The sequence below is a fragment of the Canis lupus genome, chromosome 2 (genome assembly GCF_011100685.1).
Source record: "Canis lupus familiaris isolate Mischka breed German Shepherd chromosome 2, alternate assembly UU_Cfam_GSD_1.0, whole genome shotgun sequence".
Classification (NCBI taxonomy): domain Eukaryota; kingdom Metazoa; phylum Chordata; class Mammalia; order Carnivora; family Canidae; genus Canis; species Canis lupus.
Genome location: NC_049223.1, coordinates 44,860,259 through 44,878,750, shown reverse-complemented (window position 1 = coordinate 44,878,750; position 18,492 = coordinate 44,860,259). Strand labels below are relative to the sequence as shown.

The 18,492-nt window shown below is 38.0% G+C and overlaps 1 protein-coding gene across 2 annotated transcripts in view; it reads right to left on the bottom strand.

Moving 5' to 3' along the window:
- The window catches only part of RAB3C (RAB3C, member RAS oncogene family), a 273,189-nt gene that overhangs the window by 34,699 nt on the left and 219,998 nt on the right, over positions 1-18,492 (bottom strand). For both annotated transcript variants that reach the window (XM_038530649.1, XM_038530648.1), the window contains exon 4: positions 18,256-18,380. In XM_038530649.1, the coding sequence (XP_038386577.1) occupies positions 18,256-18,380 (125 nt within the window). The remainder of the gene's footprint in view (positions 1-18,255; positions 18,381-18,492) is intronic.

The following is an 18,492-nucleotide window of genomic DNA, read 5'->3' as shown; positions in this document are numbered from 1 at the left end:
AGAAGGGGTGGAATGGGAATGCAAAAATGAAAGAGAATCAATTTTTCGGTTTTTGCTTTTTTTTTTTTTTTTTTTTTTTTTTTTTTGTAGTTAGGAAGTGACCGAACCTGTGAGTAATATTCTCAGCCAAATTATTGCTGGGGAGTGTGTATGTGTGTATGGGGGCTGTGGTTACCAAGCAGACTTCAACATAATATTTTGTTTTTATCCTGTAGAAGAATTATGCCATGAAACAAATCAAACCGCCTCTATTCAACTGTGAGGAAAGACACATTTCTAATGTATTTGAAGAAATGCAGGGTTGTTACACGCTTCAACACCTCATGTTGAGAAGTGAAGGTTTCAGTGAAGAGATAAGGATCACATGATTGGCAGACTGTTCAGCTACAAATGGGTGCTAGGTGTTTTAAAAGTTCTCTTAAGTAAGTTTAATATCTCCGCTCTACTGTAATATTTTAATAGATGTTCAATGACAAAGGAGACAATTTCCAGACAATTTTATGAATTGTCAACAACAGAATTTTTGCAAAGACTATTTAAGAAAATGAACTGTCAATAATTTTCTATGTATAGGATTTCAGTTTACAATAACATTTCTATGCATTGTCAATTAATGGGTTATTTTCACTATGAGGGATCTATATGAAAAAGAGCAAATAATGTAATAAAATTTCAATTAGCAGGACCCAAACTAATTAGATTTCATTGTGCTAAGGTTGTAGAATCTTCAATATAACTGACTGAGCACATAATATGTGCAGCTACTGTAATAGACATTTTGCATTTATTTCCTAATCCTGAGACAAGCCCCATGAAGTACTTATACACTGGTTATTTTAGAGCTAAAAACAAACAAACAAACAAACCTGATTTGGTCTTTTTTGGTAAAACAGAAGAGGAACTGAAGTCTAACAATACAGCCTGTATTCTTAATCTCTTTTTACAAGCCTAATGCTCATCTTCATATCATCTGGCAGTGCCCCACTCCAACATAATAGACTTCAGAGCGGTCAACTTCATAAAAATGTTCTTGGGGGTCCTTATCCACTCTGAGTAATATGTATTAATGTTTCCCTATTCTCAAAGTCAGGAACTTCTCAGAGTCTAAATCTAGCTCTTTTGTACGGTAATGCAGCCTGGTTGTCTTGTCCAGAATAGATACAAAAAGCATGTAAAGCTTTATAGAAATTATTTTCATTCACATAGTGATAGGTTCTGAAAGGTTTAATTAAGTCATTTATCAATAAATCTCCTATCTGGAAAAGGAGTCATGACTTCAACAGCCGGCAAAGAGTTTGTTCATTGAGTCCTCAAGGCAGAGGATGAGATGATGAATCCTCAATCTTTAAACTATCTTCTTAGAATGGCCATTTCTTTGTCAAATAAAGCAAATCCAGGTTAATACCAGTTAATTAAAGGGAAAAGAGATAGCATCAAGGTATTGTATCAAAACTTATATGGAAAACTTCTGTCCTGATGACTTTCCTGGATAAAATATCATGGTTTATTCTATACATGGAGCGGAAAGAGGTTCCTACAGGCACCAAAGAGAGTGTATCCTTGGAATTGGGCGTTGAGACAAGAAAAAGTCACCCACTGAGAATAAAGGTACTAAGTAAGAACCACAAAAAGCATGAGATTAATCATCTCCACATTTCATTTCAAGGTAGACTACCAAGTGACTTTCTGGGAGAACATGTCATTTCCCAAAATTCTTTAAGGGACTAGGCTGTCTCTCTAATATCTAACACACAGGGCTGGATCTCTCTCTTAGCTGCAGCCTAATGAATTATAAAATTTCTAAGGTGCAATCATCAAAATATATTGGAATTGGTCTCCTTGGAGTCAGGAAAAAGCCAAGTCTGGATAGAGACTGCTTTACTGTCCAAGATGATCAAAGGAGATGGGAGAAAGCCTGGATCAAGCAGTATGGGTATTGAGGTTTGCCTGCCTGCCTATTCCACTGGGGTAAGGGAACATTGCCCTCACTCACTGGTATTCCCCTTGTGTCACAGGCCTGGCACATAATAAGTACTCAATACAATAAGGAATAAATGAGTGAACATTACTGGACTCCATTTCTTTGATCTGGGGCCATGGAGAAGCCTTATGAAATTGAATGCCTTTCCTAAGGGTATTTTTACTGTTGGTAAGAGGATGTACTGATTACCTGACAGGAATATTATCAACTACATGACATTTACATTTCTCAGTACAAATAATAAAAGGCATTTTTAATTAGAAATCGGTCCCTTGTGAGTTTGGTTACAGTGATTTGTTCCCCCACTATTCCCAGCTCTGATCATTTTGCCCTGAGAGAAAAGAAAGAACATTGGCAAATGTGAGAGCCTGATGAACAGACCTGATCATCCACCAACCTCCCCCACAAAGCACATATTTCACAATTCAGCATGAACAAACAATTCTTAATTTGAGCTCTTTTAGCTCTCAAAATGTACATTAAATTTTATCCAAATGCTGCAGTTTCTTTCTTATACCTGACTTTAATTTTATTGTTAAGTAACATGAATACTAGCAATTTTTGTTTTTAAAAACCAAATAAAAAACAAAGCGAGCAGTTCACACAAATCTCTGTTACCCAGAACTGTGTCTGTTTTTAAATATTTCACATAATAGATTTCCAAGTTAATGTGAATGGCAAAAAACCCCAACTTGAACAATTTTAAGAAAAGGAGAGCCAAATTCCGGTAAGAAAAATGAGAAATCGGGATCCCTGGGTGGCGCAGCGGTTTGGCGCCTGCCTTTGGCCCAGGGCGCGATCCTGGAGACCCGGAATCGAATCCCACATCAGGCTCCCGGTGCATGGAGCCTGCTTCTCCCTCTGCCTGTGTCTCTGCCCCTCTCTCTCTCTGTGACTATCATAAATAAATAAAAATTAAAAAAAAAATAAAGATTTAAAAAAAAAAAAAAAAGAAAAATGAGAAATGACAATTTTGTTAAATGGGGCAGGAGACATGCGAATTCAAGACTGGTTAGATCCACAAATGGTAGAAAGCAGTGAGAATTTGGAGGCTGCTAATCAAGAACATGTCTAGCATTTTGGTAGCCCTTGAAGGATCTGGACTCATGGGTAATGGGGATATCCCAGAGATCAAATAAATGTTGGCAGAGATCTGGAGGAGGAAGGAGTATGAGAAAGGTCACCCACATAAATGAGGTTGACTGAAGAGAGCAATCAGTAAAATAGGGAACTGCCAAAGTCTTGAGGATTCATGAATTGGAGAATGTGAGGTCAAGTAGAAAGGAGGTCTAGAAGAGAAACAAGAGTGTTTTACCCAAAGGTGCTTCATGGGTGGCCGATCATGGGTTGGAAGAACATTATCATCCAAACCGAGTCATTTTGGAGATTGAAAGAGGGTGTTATTTATCCTTACACTGGGAAATGAGCATAAACTGAGGCTCTCCTAAGCAAACTGGCATTCAACGTAGCTTCATTTATAAGGAACAGACACTTGCTGGGGAGCACACTGCACCTGCCAGTAAACAGTGGATATCCATAGGTTATGATATAATGGGAGGTCAAAAGTTACTAGTAATGGGAGAGCTCCAATGAGACAAGGACCAACAGAGGTAGAGGACCCTTCCTGTACCACCTCATGAGTAACAGGACACCTAAACCAGCCCAAACCCTTTAAAATGTACCCTGTTCGTTTATTTTATACCTCCTGGGCACACTTAGCTAAAAACAATGAGCCAGTGGAAATGATGTTCAGATGGTAGTGCTTCTCTGCAGAGAGCTGTGTACAGACAGGTACTTAGAGTCTTTAAATAGGATTTTTGGGGCTCCCTACTGAATCTAAAAGTTGGCAATTCCCATTATTTCATAAACATTGTACTTAAGATTTAAGTAAGTCTTTAAAAGCTGCTGAAGAAAAAAATCAATACTTTTTGAAACAGGTGGTCTGAGTTTTAAAAATAGACTTCAGGGCAAGGCTCTCCTCTCCTCATTAGAGTTTCGGTCTCCCTCAACCTGGCTTTATTATAGTATTATTTTCAGAGAGATGAGAAGTGAAGATTAAAAACTTGAAGGGGAAAGCATCATTATTTGTTAAAGTGGGATGGCTGGAGGCAATAGTGCAGGTCTCAACCAGACAAGAAAGCTTTAAAATGGTCAAGGTGAGAGGATCTACCACTGGGACCAATCATACTTCTCTGGCATGGATGCCCCAGCAAGCTAAGTAGACATGATTGGGTCAGAATGAAGCCCATGAATTGAAATGAGCTACAATGAACAATTCTGACATAGCCATGAGAGCCAGATCTTAGGATTTGCTTCACTTTTTCATAGCAGTTTCTTATGTTATACAAAAATGCATTTAATGGAGAAACTCTTAACTGCCTCTCCCTGCCCCCATTTAATTTCATAGAAAAGGGTGGCTATCTGCATTTGAATAGTAATTTGCTATTATCTTTAGAAGGAAGGATTTCAGGATTCCTGTGCAAGACTAATTCTTTCTGCTTGCTCACTAGACTTGTCCCATTCACCCTATGGTTGTTTCTCCACCAAGTAAAGTATCTCCATTCTCTCTGCCTCTTTCCAGGAAGGTTAACATGCTGATTTTACTCCTAGGTCTCCCTACATGAGGACTTCAACTCATTCATTACTCAAGCCAGACACCTAAGATCATCTTTTACTCTCCTATATCCTCAGCCTCCAGGATCCATTCACCAATTTTTTTTTTTTAAGATTTATTTGAGATACAGTGAGTATGTGTGCAGGAGTGGGGGAGGGAGGACAAAGGGAGAGGCTGAAAGAGAAGCAGACGCTCTACTTGGCAGGGAGCCTTATGTGGGGCCTGATCCCAGGACTCTGGGATCACTACCCTGAAGGCAGACACTCAACCAATTGAGCCACCCAGGCACCCCAAGTGTCATTATTTCTATTGCCTAAACACTTAAAAAGCTCTCTTTGCATCTGTATCCCCACTTCCACTACTCAGTTTAGATCTGTCCTTCTCTAACCTCTAACACAATCAGGTGTTACAGAGGGAGGATCTAAATAAAGAGTTCTCTGTTGTATATTAGTATCACCATAAAGAGCTAAGGCACGTTTGGACTCCAGCTTCAGAGATTTTGATTTATGGGGCCAGTGTGTCTATGTGCATGTGCTTTCTCTTTTCCCTCAACAATCCATCCTCTAATCAGGGGTCTCCAAATATTCAATACTTTATTTCTTCCAGTTTAAAAAAAAAAAAAAGGTTTAGAAAGAGTGATGTCATCATCATGACATCAGCTTTGTGAATCATTTTTTTTCTCTCCCCTCTTATTTACTATGAAATGGACATTTGTTAACTAAATAAAACTGCCTCTGCACATTACACCAGGACACCCAGGAGATTTCTACTCACCCCTTCATCAGAAAGTATATGGATAAGACCTTGAAGGGGGCTGAGACTCCAAAGCACTTGGTGAATTTGCCCTACTCCCACTTGCCACAGTAGAATGGGGGTGAATGGGGGAAGGAGTTTAGCTGGAGAGTACTATGCAGGACAGACACTCACTGGAGGTGAAGAATTTATATAAGTCAAGCTGGGATCCTTTGAAAGGGTATACAAAACCACAAACCTTTAGCTAGACTAAGAAAAAAAGGATAGAAGACTGATAACTTGATAAATTAAAAAATGAGACATTACTACTGATACTATAGAAATACAAAAGATTGTAGAGACTATTATGAGCAATTGTATGACAACAAATTACGTAACTCAGAAGAAATGGATCAATTTCTTGAAACACAAAACCTACCGAGACTGAACCAGAAAAAGAAAATCTGACCAGACTAATAATGTAGTAAGAAGATTAAATAAGTCACTGATATCCCTGATGAATATAAATGTGAAAATTCTCACCCAAATCATAGCAAACTGAATTCAAAAATACGTAAAAAAGACTATAAACCATGACCAAGTGGGATTTATTCTTGGAAAGCAAGATGGTTCAACATATGTAAGTTAACAAATGTAGTAGGTAACGATAGGATGAAAGAAAGCTCACATAACCATTTCATTAGATGCAGAAAAAGCATTTGATAAAATACAATATTCTTTCATGATAAAAAAGATTGACAGCTTTGATATACAAGGAACATAATAAAGACCAGATATGACAAATCCAGAGTGAACATCATACTCAACAGAGGAAAAGTGAAAACTTTCCTCTAAGATCAGAAAAAGACAAGGATACTCACTCTCACCACTCATCAGTACAGTTCTTGAAGTTCTACCTAGAGCAATTAGGCAACACAAAACATTATAAGAAAAGAAAGAAGAAGTAAAGCTGATGCCACTTGCAGAGAATAGGATTCTCCTTATAAAAAAATCAAAAAGACTCACCCGAAAAAATAATTGTGGTGAAGTTGAAGGATACAAAATCAACATACAACATCATTTGCATTTTTATACACTAATGATGAAACATCTGAAAAAGAAATATATACAATCTTCCTAGTCACAATAGTGTGAAATCCAATAAAACACTCAAGGATAAATTTAACCCAGATAGTGAAAGATCTGTAGAATGAAAACTACACGAGGTTGCTAAAAGGCATCAAAGCAGATACAAACATATGGAAAGACATCCTGTGTCCATAGATCAAAAAGATTTATATTGTTAAGGTGGCCATATTACCCAAAGCTATCTATAGATTCAGTGCAATTCCCATTAAAATAACAAAGGCATTTTTCCCAGAAAAAAATCTAAAATTTGTATGAAACTACAAAAGACCTTCAATAGCTACAGTTATCCTCAGGTAAAAGAACAAGTCTTGGAGTTACCACACTTCCAGGTGTCAAACTATAGTTCAAAAATACAGTAATAAAAACAGTATGGTATTGCCACAAAAAGGGACATGTAGACCAGAACAGAATAAAGAGCCAAGAATAAATTACTGGTTACACGGTCAACTAATATTCAATGAGGTAGCCAAGAGCACCCAGTGGAGAAGGGGTGGTCTCTTCAACAGATTTGGATACCTATCTTAGACCACTCATAAAAATTAAAATGATCAAAAGCTTAAACTATACCTGCTACTATAAAACTCCTAGAAGAAAACATAGGAAAGAAATGTCTTGACATTAGTCTAGACAATGATTTTTTTTTTTGCATATGACACCCAAAGCACAATCAACAAAACCAAAATTCGACAAATGGGAGTACATAAAACTTAAAAGCTTTTGCACAGCAAAAGAAACAATTTAAAAAATGAAAAGGCACCCTACAGGAAAGAAGTATTTTCCAAACCATCTATCAGATAGAGAGCTGATATCTAAAATATATAAAGAATCCCAACAACTCACAATAAAAAAAAAATCTGATTAAGAAATGGGCAGAAGAACTAAATGGACACTTATCCAAAGAAGTCACTCAAATGGCCAGAAGGTATATGAAAGAGATGCCAACACCTGTTACAATGGTTACGGTCAAGACGATAAGAGAGAACAAGAATGTGGAAAAAAGGAAACCCTCATACACTGTTGTTAGGAATGTAAACTGGTCCCACCACTATGAAAAATACTAAGTTTCCAAAAAAAGAATAGATCTGCCATACGATCCAGCAACTCTACTTCTGGCTATATGCCCAAAGGAAATGAAAACAGAATTTTGAAGAAATATATGCACTTCCATGTTTATTACAGCATTATGCACAATTGCCAAGATATAGAAACAATATCCACCTATGATGAACGGGATGAACGGGTATGCAAGTTGTGGCGTGCGCGCGCGCACACACACACACACACACACAACGGATATTATTCAGCCATGAGAAAGAAGGATATTTTGCCATTTGTAACAACAAGGATGCGCCCTGCACATATTATGCTAGGCAAGGCAAGTTAGACAAATTTAAGTGCTCTATGCTATCATTTAAATGTGGAATTCTAAAAAGCCAAACTTGTAAAAACACAATAAAATGGTGGTTACCAGGGAAGGGGGATTAGGGCACAGGAAAGATGTTGAAGGGTACAGTCTTACAAGAGGTAGTAAATAAGACCCTGAAATGTAAGGCACAGCACAGCAAGTATAGGTAACAATATTATACCATAGTCATCCAACTTGATAAGGCACTACAACTTCATCATCCCAACTATTAAAAAGACTAATTATACAGTGCTAGAGGTGTTAATTATCACTACAATCACATTCAAATTATAATAATTTAATATAAACATAGGAAACTTGTATACCTTACATTTACACAATGTTATAGTTCAAAACTATTTCAATAAAAAAAGGCAAAACAAAAGCAAGATTTGATGGTATTCAATATACAAATATTTATAAGTTACATTGTACTATTGGAATAATACATTATAAAAGCCAACAACCAACCATTCCTATAGTCTTCAGAGAGGGGATATTTATCTTATAAACTCTTCTAACACTGAGTCCACATCTCTATTATGGCAATATATATGGACTTTAATTTAAAAGCCTTTTTTTATGTGTCCCTCACTAGACTAGAATATGCTTGGGGAAAGGGCGGGGGCAGGGGCAGAAGTTTGGTCATAATGTTGTTTGTCTCAGTGCCTGGCCAATGGGTGGTGTTCAATAATAGTGAATGACTGGATAAGTGAATTAATAAAAACCTGCAATGAATTCCCAAATTACTCAGCAAAGTATTTAGCTCCTGTCACCCTGAAGAAATGAATTCTTAAGGTGGCCTCGTGGTTGCAGTTTGGGATGAGAATCTATGGCACATTTATTTTTAACTCAATGACATGCAGTTCCAAGGATACTTAGCCAAATTCTCACCGAACCCACTAATTATGTACTGTTCTGTAACCTCATACTACTCTTCTGACCACCAAAGGCTTTCTTTGAAATGTTGTAATTGTAACTAGTGGCCACAGGGGGCCAGATTAGGGTAGTTTATAAGGTGGTCAGTAGGAAGCCAACTTTGTAGACCAGGTCCCTGAGGTACAGTAGCATGGTTCCCAACTATGAAAAGCATCACATAGTACAACTTCACTCTGCTGGCTCTCTAGTAATCTGCCTCTTAGGGTTTTTTGTTTGTTTTTCTTTCTGTTTTTACTGTACATCAGTGGTTCTCAATCATGACTATATGTTGGAATAATCTGAGACTTAAAAAAAATACAGTTGGGTTTTGGTTCAAAATGGTGACGTAGGAGAAAATTGAACTCACCTCCTACAGACACAACACATCTGCAACACATCCTACATATGGAAGAATCTTCTGGGGAAAAAAATCTAAAAAGTGGCTGAGAAACTCCTACCCATTGGGTGAACATGAGAATGGCTGCATAGAAGTGGGTAGGAGAGACTGGGATACCATCTTGCTATAAACTTCAGTCCTGGCTGAACCATCTACAATGAGTAAGGAACCCAAAGCCCAAAGCTTTTGGTTGCGGATCAAAGCATTTAAACCCCACATAGCATGTCAAAATTTTATGAACTCCTCCTAAGAGACAAGTTCCCCCCAAATATCTAACTTTGAAAATGAATGGGGCTTGCATTCATGACACTCACAAATTGTGGTAAACTGAGAAAAATCTCTTAAAGGGCTAGCACACAGACTTAAAACCCCAAGGCCAAATGCAGAGACAGTCAATTGAGAGACACCCAGACTTTATGTCAAAAGGCTCATTTGCTAAACTTGAAGGATCAGCCTGAGGGGCACCCATTTAATTTAACTCACATCTAGAAGTCTTTTCCAAAGAAGACATTTGGATGGCCAACAGATACATGAAAAGATGCACATCCCTAATCTTCAGAGAAATGCAAATCAAAACCACACTGACATATGACTTTACAGCCAGCAGAATAGCTAGTATGAAAAAAAAGGACAAGAAATAACAGGTGTTGGCTAGGACAGGGAGAAAAGGGTATCTTAGTGCACTGTTGGTGGGAATGTAAATTGGTGGGGCACTTACAGAAAGGGTAATGAGGTTTCTCAAAAAACTAAAAAAGTACTGTGTGATCCACAATTCCATTTCTGGGTATTTATCCCAAGAAAACAAAAACACTAATTTGAAAAGATATGCACTGCTGTGTGTATTGCAGCATTATTTTTATAAGCCAAGATACAAAAGCAACGTAAGTGCCCACTGATAGATGAATGGATAAAGACCATGTGGTATATATACACCATGAATTATTATTACTCAGCCATGAAAAAAAAGACATCTTGCCATTTATGATGATATGGTTGGACCCAGAGGGTATTGTCAGAGAAAGATAGGATTTCACTTATATGTGGAACATAAAAAATAAGCAACAGCAACAAAAGAGAAACAGACTCATAAATACAGAGAACAAACTGGTGGTTGTCAGAGCCGGGGGAATGGGGAGAGGTGAAACAGGTAAAGGGGATTACAAAGTACAAAACTCCAGTTATAAGATAAATTGGTGATGGAATAAGAAGTACAGCATAGGGAATATAATCAATAATATTCTAATAGCTTCATATGATGACATATGATGACAGACAGTAACTACACTTATCACGGGGAGCATATTATAGTGTATGTAATTGTGGAATCACTATGTTGTATACATGAAACTAATGTAGTACTACATGTCAGCCATACTTCAATTAAAAAAAAAAAAGTTAAGAATCATTGAAGCACCACAGATGCAGAGAACAAGATTGATGGTTACCAAAGGTCGAGAGTGATGGGTGGACAAAACGGTGGAGGGGGACAAAATGCACAAATTCCCAGGAACAAAATAAATCAGTAATGGAAATCTAATGTATAGTATGATGATTTAGTTAATGAACTGTATTTTTATTTAAAAGTTGCTTTGAGGGTGGATCTTAAAAGTTCTCAACACAAGAAAATAATTTCTATGTATGTTAACAGAGGTTAACTAAAATTATTGTGGTGATTGTTCTGCAATATATATATATAAATATAAAATCATTATGGGTACCCCTGAAACTAATATGATGTTATATGTCAATTATTTCTGTAACAAAAGCAATTTAAAAAAATACTTTGGATCCCATTCATGAGATTTCAATTAATTGGCCTGGATATGGCTTGAGCACTGAGATCTTTTTCAGAACTACTTCAGATCCAATCTTCCTTCTAGATGTATTTTCCTCTTTTTGCTTTGGTCTTGCCCGATTTGATTTTTCTGAGAATGAAGGGAGACCCTATCAGTGTTCTGAAGCCCATATGTAACTTCTGAGTTAATTCATCTTTCTTATTTCTGGTCTCAGAGCACTCTGATGTGGCTCTCTCAGTACATCAATTAAGACAATAGCAGACTTAAAATACGTTGATTTTTCATTACTTAGAAGGGAACATAAGTGGTTTTGATTACAGATTCTGTAAATATTTTTATGATTTGTTTTAGAGAGATAATGAGAGGGAGCAGGGCAGGGGAGGGGCAGAGGAAGAGAGAAAGAAACTCGAGCACTCCATGCGGAACACAGAGCACCTTGGGCTGGATCTCATGACCTGAGCTGAAACCCTGAGATCATGACTTGAGCCGAAACCAAGAGTCAGACACTTAACTGACTGCACTACCAGGAACCCTGTAAACTGGTGTTCTAAAGGTACTAAGAAATTGGTATATAGTTTAGTGCTATTTCATTGTCATTTTTAAGGTCTACAGAGTAAGGCATCAAGAATTTCCAGAGGTTGTAAAGCACAAAATGGCTAAAGAATTTTCTAGTTTTAATAAACTGATAAACTAACGTTGGAGGAGACTCCAGAAAGATGGACATTTGTTGAAAGGGGAAATCACATATTTGGGTGAGATTGCATTTAAGAGAATTTATCCTTAACAATGATGTCGTCATTTTATAGCGTCTGCCACTGGAAGTCTGTAGATCACTGGAAGACTGTGGCATCCAAGACCAGAGTTTGAATAGGCTTACTATTATATGGGACCTTATTTCCTCCTGAACTATAAAATAGAAAACTAAATTCACTGAAGACCTATTCTGTGCTTCATGGTTGTACTAAGGATATAATGACTCAAGAGTGAGCACAGAAGTCAGGGAAGGTATGATGCTACTATTATAATTATCTTCAACAAAAAAACATATGAAAACAATCTGGCTGCTTAAGGTTAGACCACATGGATCCAAAAGTGCATGGTTCTCATGACAACATGCTTTGTATTACTGCTATTGCCTTTCTTTCTCTTCCCTGGGTTGGTAGTGAAAGACAAGGGTGGTTGACCCTAAAAGATTCATAGGAGCAGAGCGGATTAGAGAATCCAAGAATCAGAATTCTCAAGTTAGGCAACCCTGGGTTCATGCAGGCTCAAGCAGGAATCCAAAGCATTTTCACTAAAATCCAAGGAGGGAGACTTTCTTGGATGAGTTATAATGATGGTCCATTCACCTCAGTTAGCTTGTCTCTACCAGTGATATCAAGGCATATGAGGCAGTATGGTCAATGTGCCCAAATGTGCCCAGTATGGTCAATGTGCACTTATCCTTAATGAGATAGAAATGTTCACAGGGAGTCCAAACTCTTTCAGCCATGGTGGGTCTACCTTTGATTTATCTAGACCTTTTATGAAATAATGATATATCCTGCCTACACTTAGAGACAGTCAGTTCCTTTTGTCTTTGTGATGTGAAGGAGTATCCTCCATTTATTTGTCTTTAATTTACCTCTTTCTACTTCAACAGATTATTCCAACCAAAACTCTCAAAGGGTTTGGTTAAGCCAGTCTTTATTGGATCAGTATGCTTCAGAGTATAGACAATTTTGTCAGTCCTCATATTCTTTTTTTTTTTAATTTTTTACTTATTTATGATAGTCACAGAGAGAGAGAGAGAGAGAGAGAGAGGCAGAGACACAGGCAGAGGGAGAAGCAGGCTCCATGCACCGGGAGCCCGATGTGGGACTCGATCCCGGGTCTCCAGGATCGCGCCCTGGGCCAAAGGCAGGCGCCAAACCGCTGCGCCACCCAGGAATCCCCAGTCCTCATATTCTTAAAACAGGAGCAACTATCTACTCATACAACTCCATGCCCCTCCTCCACTCTTCAAATTGCACTTGTTTTGATGATTTGCACTTGTTTTCCAGGTGTTTAATTTATATATTCATGATAGTTCATTATATTTCTGATATACAGACCACATGTTAAGCTTCACAACAGAAAAGATACATATTTTATGACTTCTTGATGTCACTGTGGGTGTTTAATAAATATTTGTCAGATGGACAATCAAAACAAAGTAAGTCATTACATTGGTGAAATCAGAGGCAAATTTTACAGATTGGAAAAGTGGCCAAGTGTTAACATATTTTACAGATGTCACAAGTCCTCATGGGGTCTCTGTGCTGGACCAGGGGGAAAGATGGGTCTGGAATTTAGTAATAATTACATAGAATATCTTGACAGTTGTTTGGCTGCAGAGTACTAGGGACTAAGTATCTATTACTTGATTTAGGAAGAAATATTCATGCAAATAGAAACATTTCAAAAATGGATTCTTACAAATTATTTATAAAAAAAAATCACTTCTCAATTTTTTTTTATCTGCAGGCTTTGTCTCTCTGACTACATTTTTGGCAAACTTCAGAATTTCTGTATTTTCTGTCCTTTCCAAGCTTATAAAAAAATTCAAATATTCTTTCATCTATAATTTCAAGGGAATACAAATCCCTTCCCTTCCATAAAATTATTTGTTCTTATTTCTACTTGAATGAGCTTCTATTTTAGGAAAACTTTAATGATTTCTATTTTTTCTCATGTAATATTAAACAGCTTTACCTTTAAAGCTTAAGTTTTAATATTGTGCATATATGCACATATATGTGCCATCTTATAAACCTGTTTAGATAAACTAGAAATCTAAGATATTCCTCTATATTGTTACAGGTACATGCATCTGTAGTAAATGTTAAAAACATGCATTGAAAGGATAATATCAACTATAGGATAATGTTCAGCTTCAGGGACAGTTCTCCACCCTGTCCAAATGTTTGCCGCCATCTAAGCTACCATTCTAAAATTAGTATTGTGTAAGAGGGTATTTCTTAAAACTGTAGATTCCTTGGCTTCAACTTCAGAAACTCTAATGCAGCAAGCTTGAGTTGGGTTGATGAATGTGCACTTGAAAAGGAAACTTGGCCGAGTTAGCTGCAGATGATTAAAGAAGCATTTTAAAACAAAAGTATAGAATATGTACAGCTATACGGGGTGGGGAGAGGATGCAGCTCCAGGGAGAGGGCAGCAGCGAGAACAAGATTTGGTTTCATTCTTGGTGGGAATGCAAACTGGCACAGCTACTGTGGAAAAAGTGTGGAGGTTCCAAAAAGTTAAATTGGAACTACCCTACCATCCAGTAATTTCACTATCAGGTGTTTATCACCCCCAACCAAAAACAAAAACAAAAACAAAAACTCTAAAGGGATACATGCACCCTTACATTTATAGCAATATTTATAAATGTCCACTGCTAGATGGATAAAGATGTGGTTTATGTACATATATACACTATGTAGTATATATGTATACATGTGCATACCCACAGTGGAATATGATTCAGCCACAAAAAAAGAATGAAATCTTGTCATTTGCAATGACATGGATGGAGCTACACAGTATAAATGCTAAGTGAAATATATCAGAGAACAAAAAATACCATATGACTTCATTCATATGTAGAATTTAAGAAACAAAACAAATGAGTGAAGGAAAAAAGAGAGATAAGCCAAGAAAGAGACCCTTGACTGTAGAGACCAAACTGATGGTTACCAGAGGGGAGGTTGTGGGGGTTGGGGAGAGGATGATATAGGTGATGGGCATTAAGGGATGCGCTTGTCGTGGTGAGCCTAGGTGATGTATGGAAGTGTTGAATTACTACATTGTACACTTAAAACTAATAAAACACTGTATATTAATTATATTGGAATAAAAATAATAAAAAGATTTGGTTGTCATGGTCTGTGCCAACAGTCCTAACCATGGATGTGGATGGGGGATAATGAAGAGTGGTGGGTCCAGGAAAGAAAGCCAAGGTGCAAGAAGCAGAAAGACAAGGGCTCTTCCAAGCAAAGAGAAGGTACGGCTGGAGATAGAGGAGGAGAACAGAGGGCCTCATGGGATGGAAGCCAAGAAGGCCAAGTTTACAAGGAGGGTGTAACCAAAGGGCCAAATAGAACAAACAATGAAGTAAGGGAAGGCCAGAAAAATGCTTGTCTATTTCATCTATCTCAGGTGCTACGTTTGTTCCTGGAAGGTAGGGGATGCTATTACCAGCAGCTGACACGTTGTGAACACTTAGCAAAGGCTTGGTGAACTACACTGGATTGACAAGGGCGACTGTCATACAGGTATTTCAAAGAGCTCAGCTACAATTCAGTTCCTTCAAGTACCCGTACTAGGATAAGCAAATGTTATATGGGTTTAACTACCCACAATGGAGAATTAATTGTAACCAGACTGATAGATAGAACAGTGATTTTCAATCATTTACCGAAATGTGAAAATGACACTTAAAAACAGTGCCTAACCTCTTTATGTAAAGGAATTCTTGGACAATGGAGTTGTAATTTAAAAAAATAAAGCAAAGACCTTTAAAATCAAAATCAAATTTGGGTTGCGAGAATGGGTTATTTCCATGCAGATGATCTCTCATGATCATTTGTAGAAGTGTGTGCAGTCATGAGAAGAACAAACCCCATTAAAGGAGGTAAATGACTCTCCAAGAATGCACAAGTGTTGGTTGCTATGACAACTGCTGGGTTATATTAGAGAGCAAAAAAAAAAAATCAATTAGAGACCAATGGAAGCACTTGCACAGGCGCATAACACATTTCTACCTCACAATTTCAGGAACTTTCCTACAGTTATGCATTGCGTTAAAAGGGTTCATGTTGATGCCAGTCACAGGCTTAATTCTAAGAAAGGTCACCTTCTACATGCATTCCCATCATTCTAATGTTCCCTTCCATAACCTGCTCTTCTGAACACCCAAATAATTTTTTAAAAGAGTTTATGCAGTTACCTGGCTCTTTTGTACTGGTGACATTAAACAGTACTTGCCTTCAATCCATTTTTATTTGAACCAAACAATTTTCAGGGTTATATGGAGAGAGACAATTTATATCTGTGGAGCAGATCCCCCACCCTCAACGTGGCGTAAGCCTGACTAGTGAAGAAAATACAGGGAAAGAAGAGATGGTTTCAAGAAGCCACTGTGCCAACTGGGTTTCTTTTCTCTCTTGGTGATCTACTCTTCTCCATTCCTAACTTCTTAAGGTGCTCAGAGGATTAAGGGGGATTGCCAAGTTTTTCAGAATTTTAAATAAAAATGTTGTTAAAGTGACAGAATGAGACAGCCCCTGTGAATGAAATGCTAAAGGCTCAAGAGCAATCACAGAGAGACCAGATTTCAGCTATGTGACTTTCTCATGGGCAACTCCACCAACATTCGGTGGAAGCGTTCTTGTGGTCATCGGGTGATAGACAGCCCTTAGTCTAACGAGTGCATTGATCTAGTGAAAAGATGTTCAAGCTCCCAGAATGGACTGTGCATTGTTCTTTTATGAGATTACCACATGATAGAGCGACCCAACTGTGACCCATTGAGAGGGTCTCCGCTTTTCCCATCTGTGCTGCCTAGTACCAGCAGGCAGATCTCACAGCACCCTTTCATAATCATGCTTTCAAATTGTAGGCTGAGGCCCATCACTAGGTCCTGAAATCGATAGTGGGTGAGACCACTATTAAAAGATAGAGGGGGAAAGAGAATAGGACAGACAAGTATCAAAGCGAATTGCATCTAGGAAGGATAAATACCCTTGGTGAAACTTCTGTTTCATTTTCTCTCTGTGCATATGCATGCACTGGGTTGCTAGCTTGAACATACTTCTTACTGTAGGTACTGGCCAAAAAGGCTGGTGAGCCAGAGTCTGCCCTGCTAAGAATACCTCAACGTTTTCTCTTGCGTAAGGAGGAAGGAGAGGGAGAGGGGGAAGGGAGGAAGAGGATCGGGAATAAGAATTCCAGTGCTTTTGCTCTACACATTAAATTGTTCTCCAAATCCCCTCTCTGCTTTCATAAAACTACACTAGGTTCCAATGTTTCTACTCTCCTCTCAATATCCTTGCTCCATAGTGCCCTTTATTCATAAAGCTTCCTCTTCTCTCTGTGGTTTTTCAAAAAACCTTTAGGGTTTTCCTTTAGGGTCCATTCTGGTCTAATCTTGGCATTTAACCCACATGAACTCTGTCCTTTCATCACTCACCACTTTCTAGCTGTTGTGCTCAATTCCACCCATTTTCTCTCCAGATGTCCCATCTGCTTCGAGCTTTGCCTACCTCCTGTCCCACTCTGCTCCCACACCTCCTGGCACCTCTCTCTCAGTCTGCCTCCTCCGCCCCCCCCCCCCCCATTGCTTTCCTCTTGGCATCCACTTCCTAGCTAATTATCTTGTTTGTGTTGTCTTGTTGTTTCTGCCTTTTTTTTTTTTTTAATGTCTATCTCTAGATTTCTCACTTGACTGAAAGCAATTTGAGCCCAGGAACTGTAAATCATACATTTATGTACGCCCCATGATATCTGGCACAGCACAGGGCATATCACAGGTGCTCAGTATAAATACCTTAAACTAATAAATCAATCATGATTCCCTCCTGTGCACCAAAACTCTACCCTGCTCACTCCAGCATTTTTCTCTCAAGATACAATGTTTTGTGTTTTAAGAGGGTATTGCGACTTCTAAAGCTCTCTAATATCTGTTTTTTAATCTCAGTTGGTTTTATCAACAAAAACTTGGTAAAGTAGGCATGGGTCATGATACTTATTCTTGAGAGATGAGGACATTGAGTCCAAAGACATTAACAGCAACAACAAGGCTTGTAAGTGATGTCCCCAGAACCAGGATCTATAATGTGACCCATTCTGTGCCATTAAACTCCTCTAGTAGAAACCTGACAACAATCACACATGATAATCAGAAGCTCACTCAATGCACAATGTTGTGTGTATATATATATATATATATATATATACAACTAAGAGATAGCAGGCGAGGCTCAGCCTTTGTTTCTTATAGAAATAAGAATTTCAACACCTGGTACTAGATCAACATTCTGGTTCTTTTGCTTTTGTAATTATGCTTGGATCCTGAGAGTGCCACATAAAGTGGGAGGAAATCTACTTATTACTTACCAAGGATATACTGGCTTCCAATAAAGCGTTGAAAATCTTTTCATTAAGCCCATCCTAGCAATTAGCTGTGACTGTGAGTGTTACAAATAATGACCAAGCTCTGTTTTTTTGTTTATTGCTTACCAAGCTGTTCTCCTAAATGTTGGCCTCTCTCTGTTGAGATCACCCGCTCATCTTCCATGTCACATTTGTTCCCAACCAGGATAACCTGGGCATTATCCCAAGAGTACGTTTTGATCTGAGTTGACCTAAAAGAGAAACAATAGGCAAAAACTGATCAGAGGAGAGCAAGACATAAAATGGAGGAGTATGTCCCAGTCATGATGATAATAGCAAAAAAAAATGAAGCCCAAATGCCTG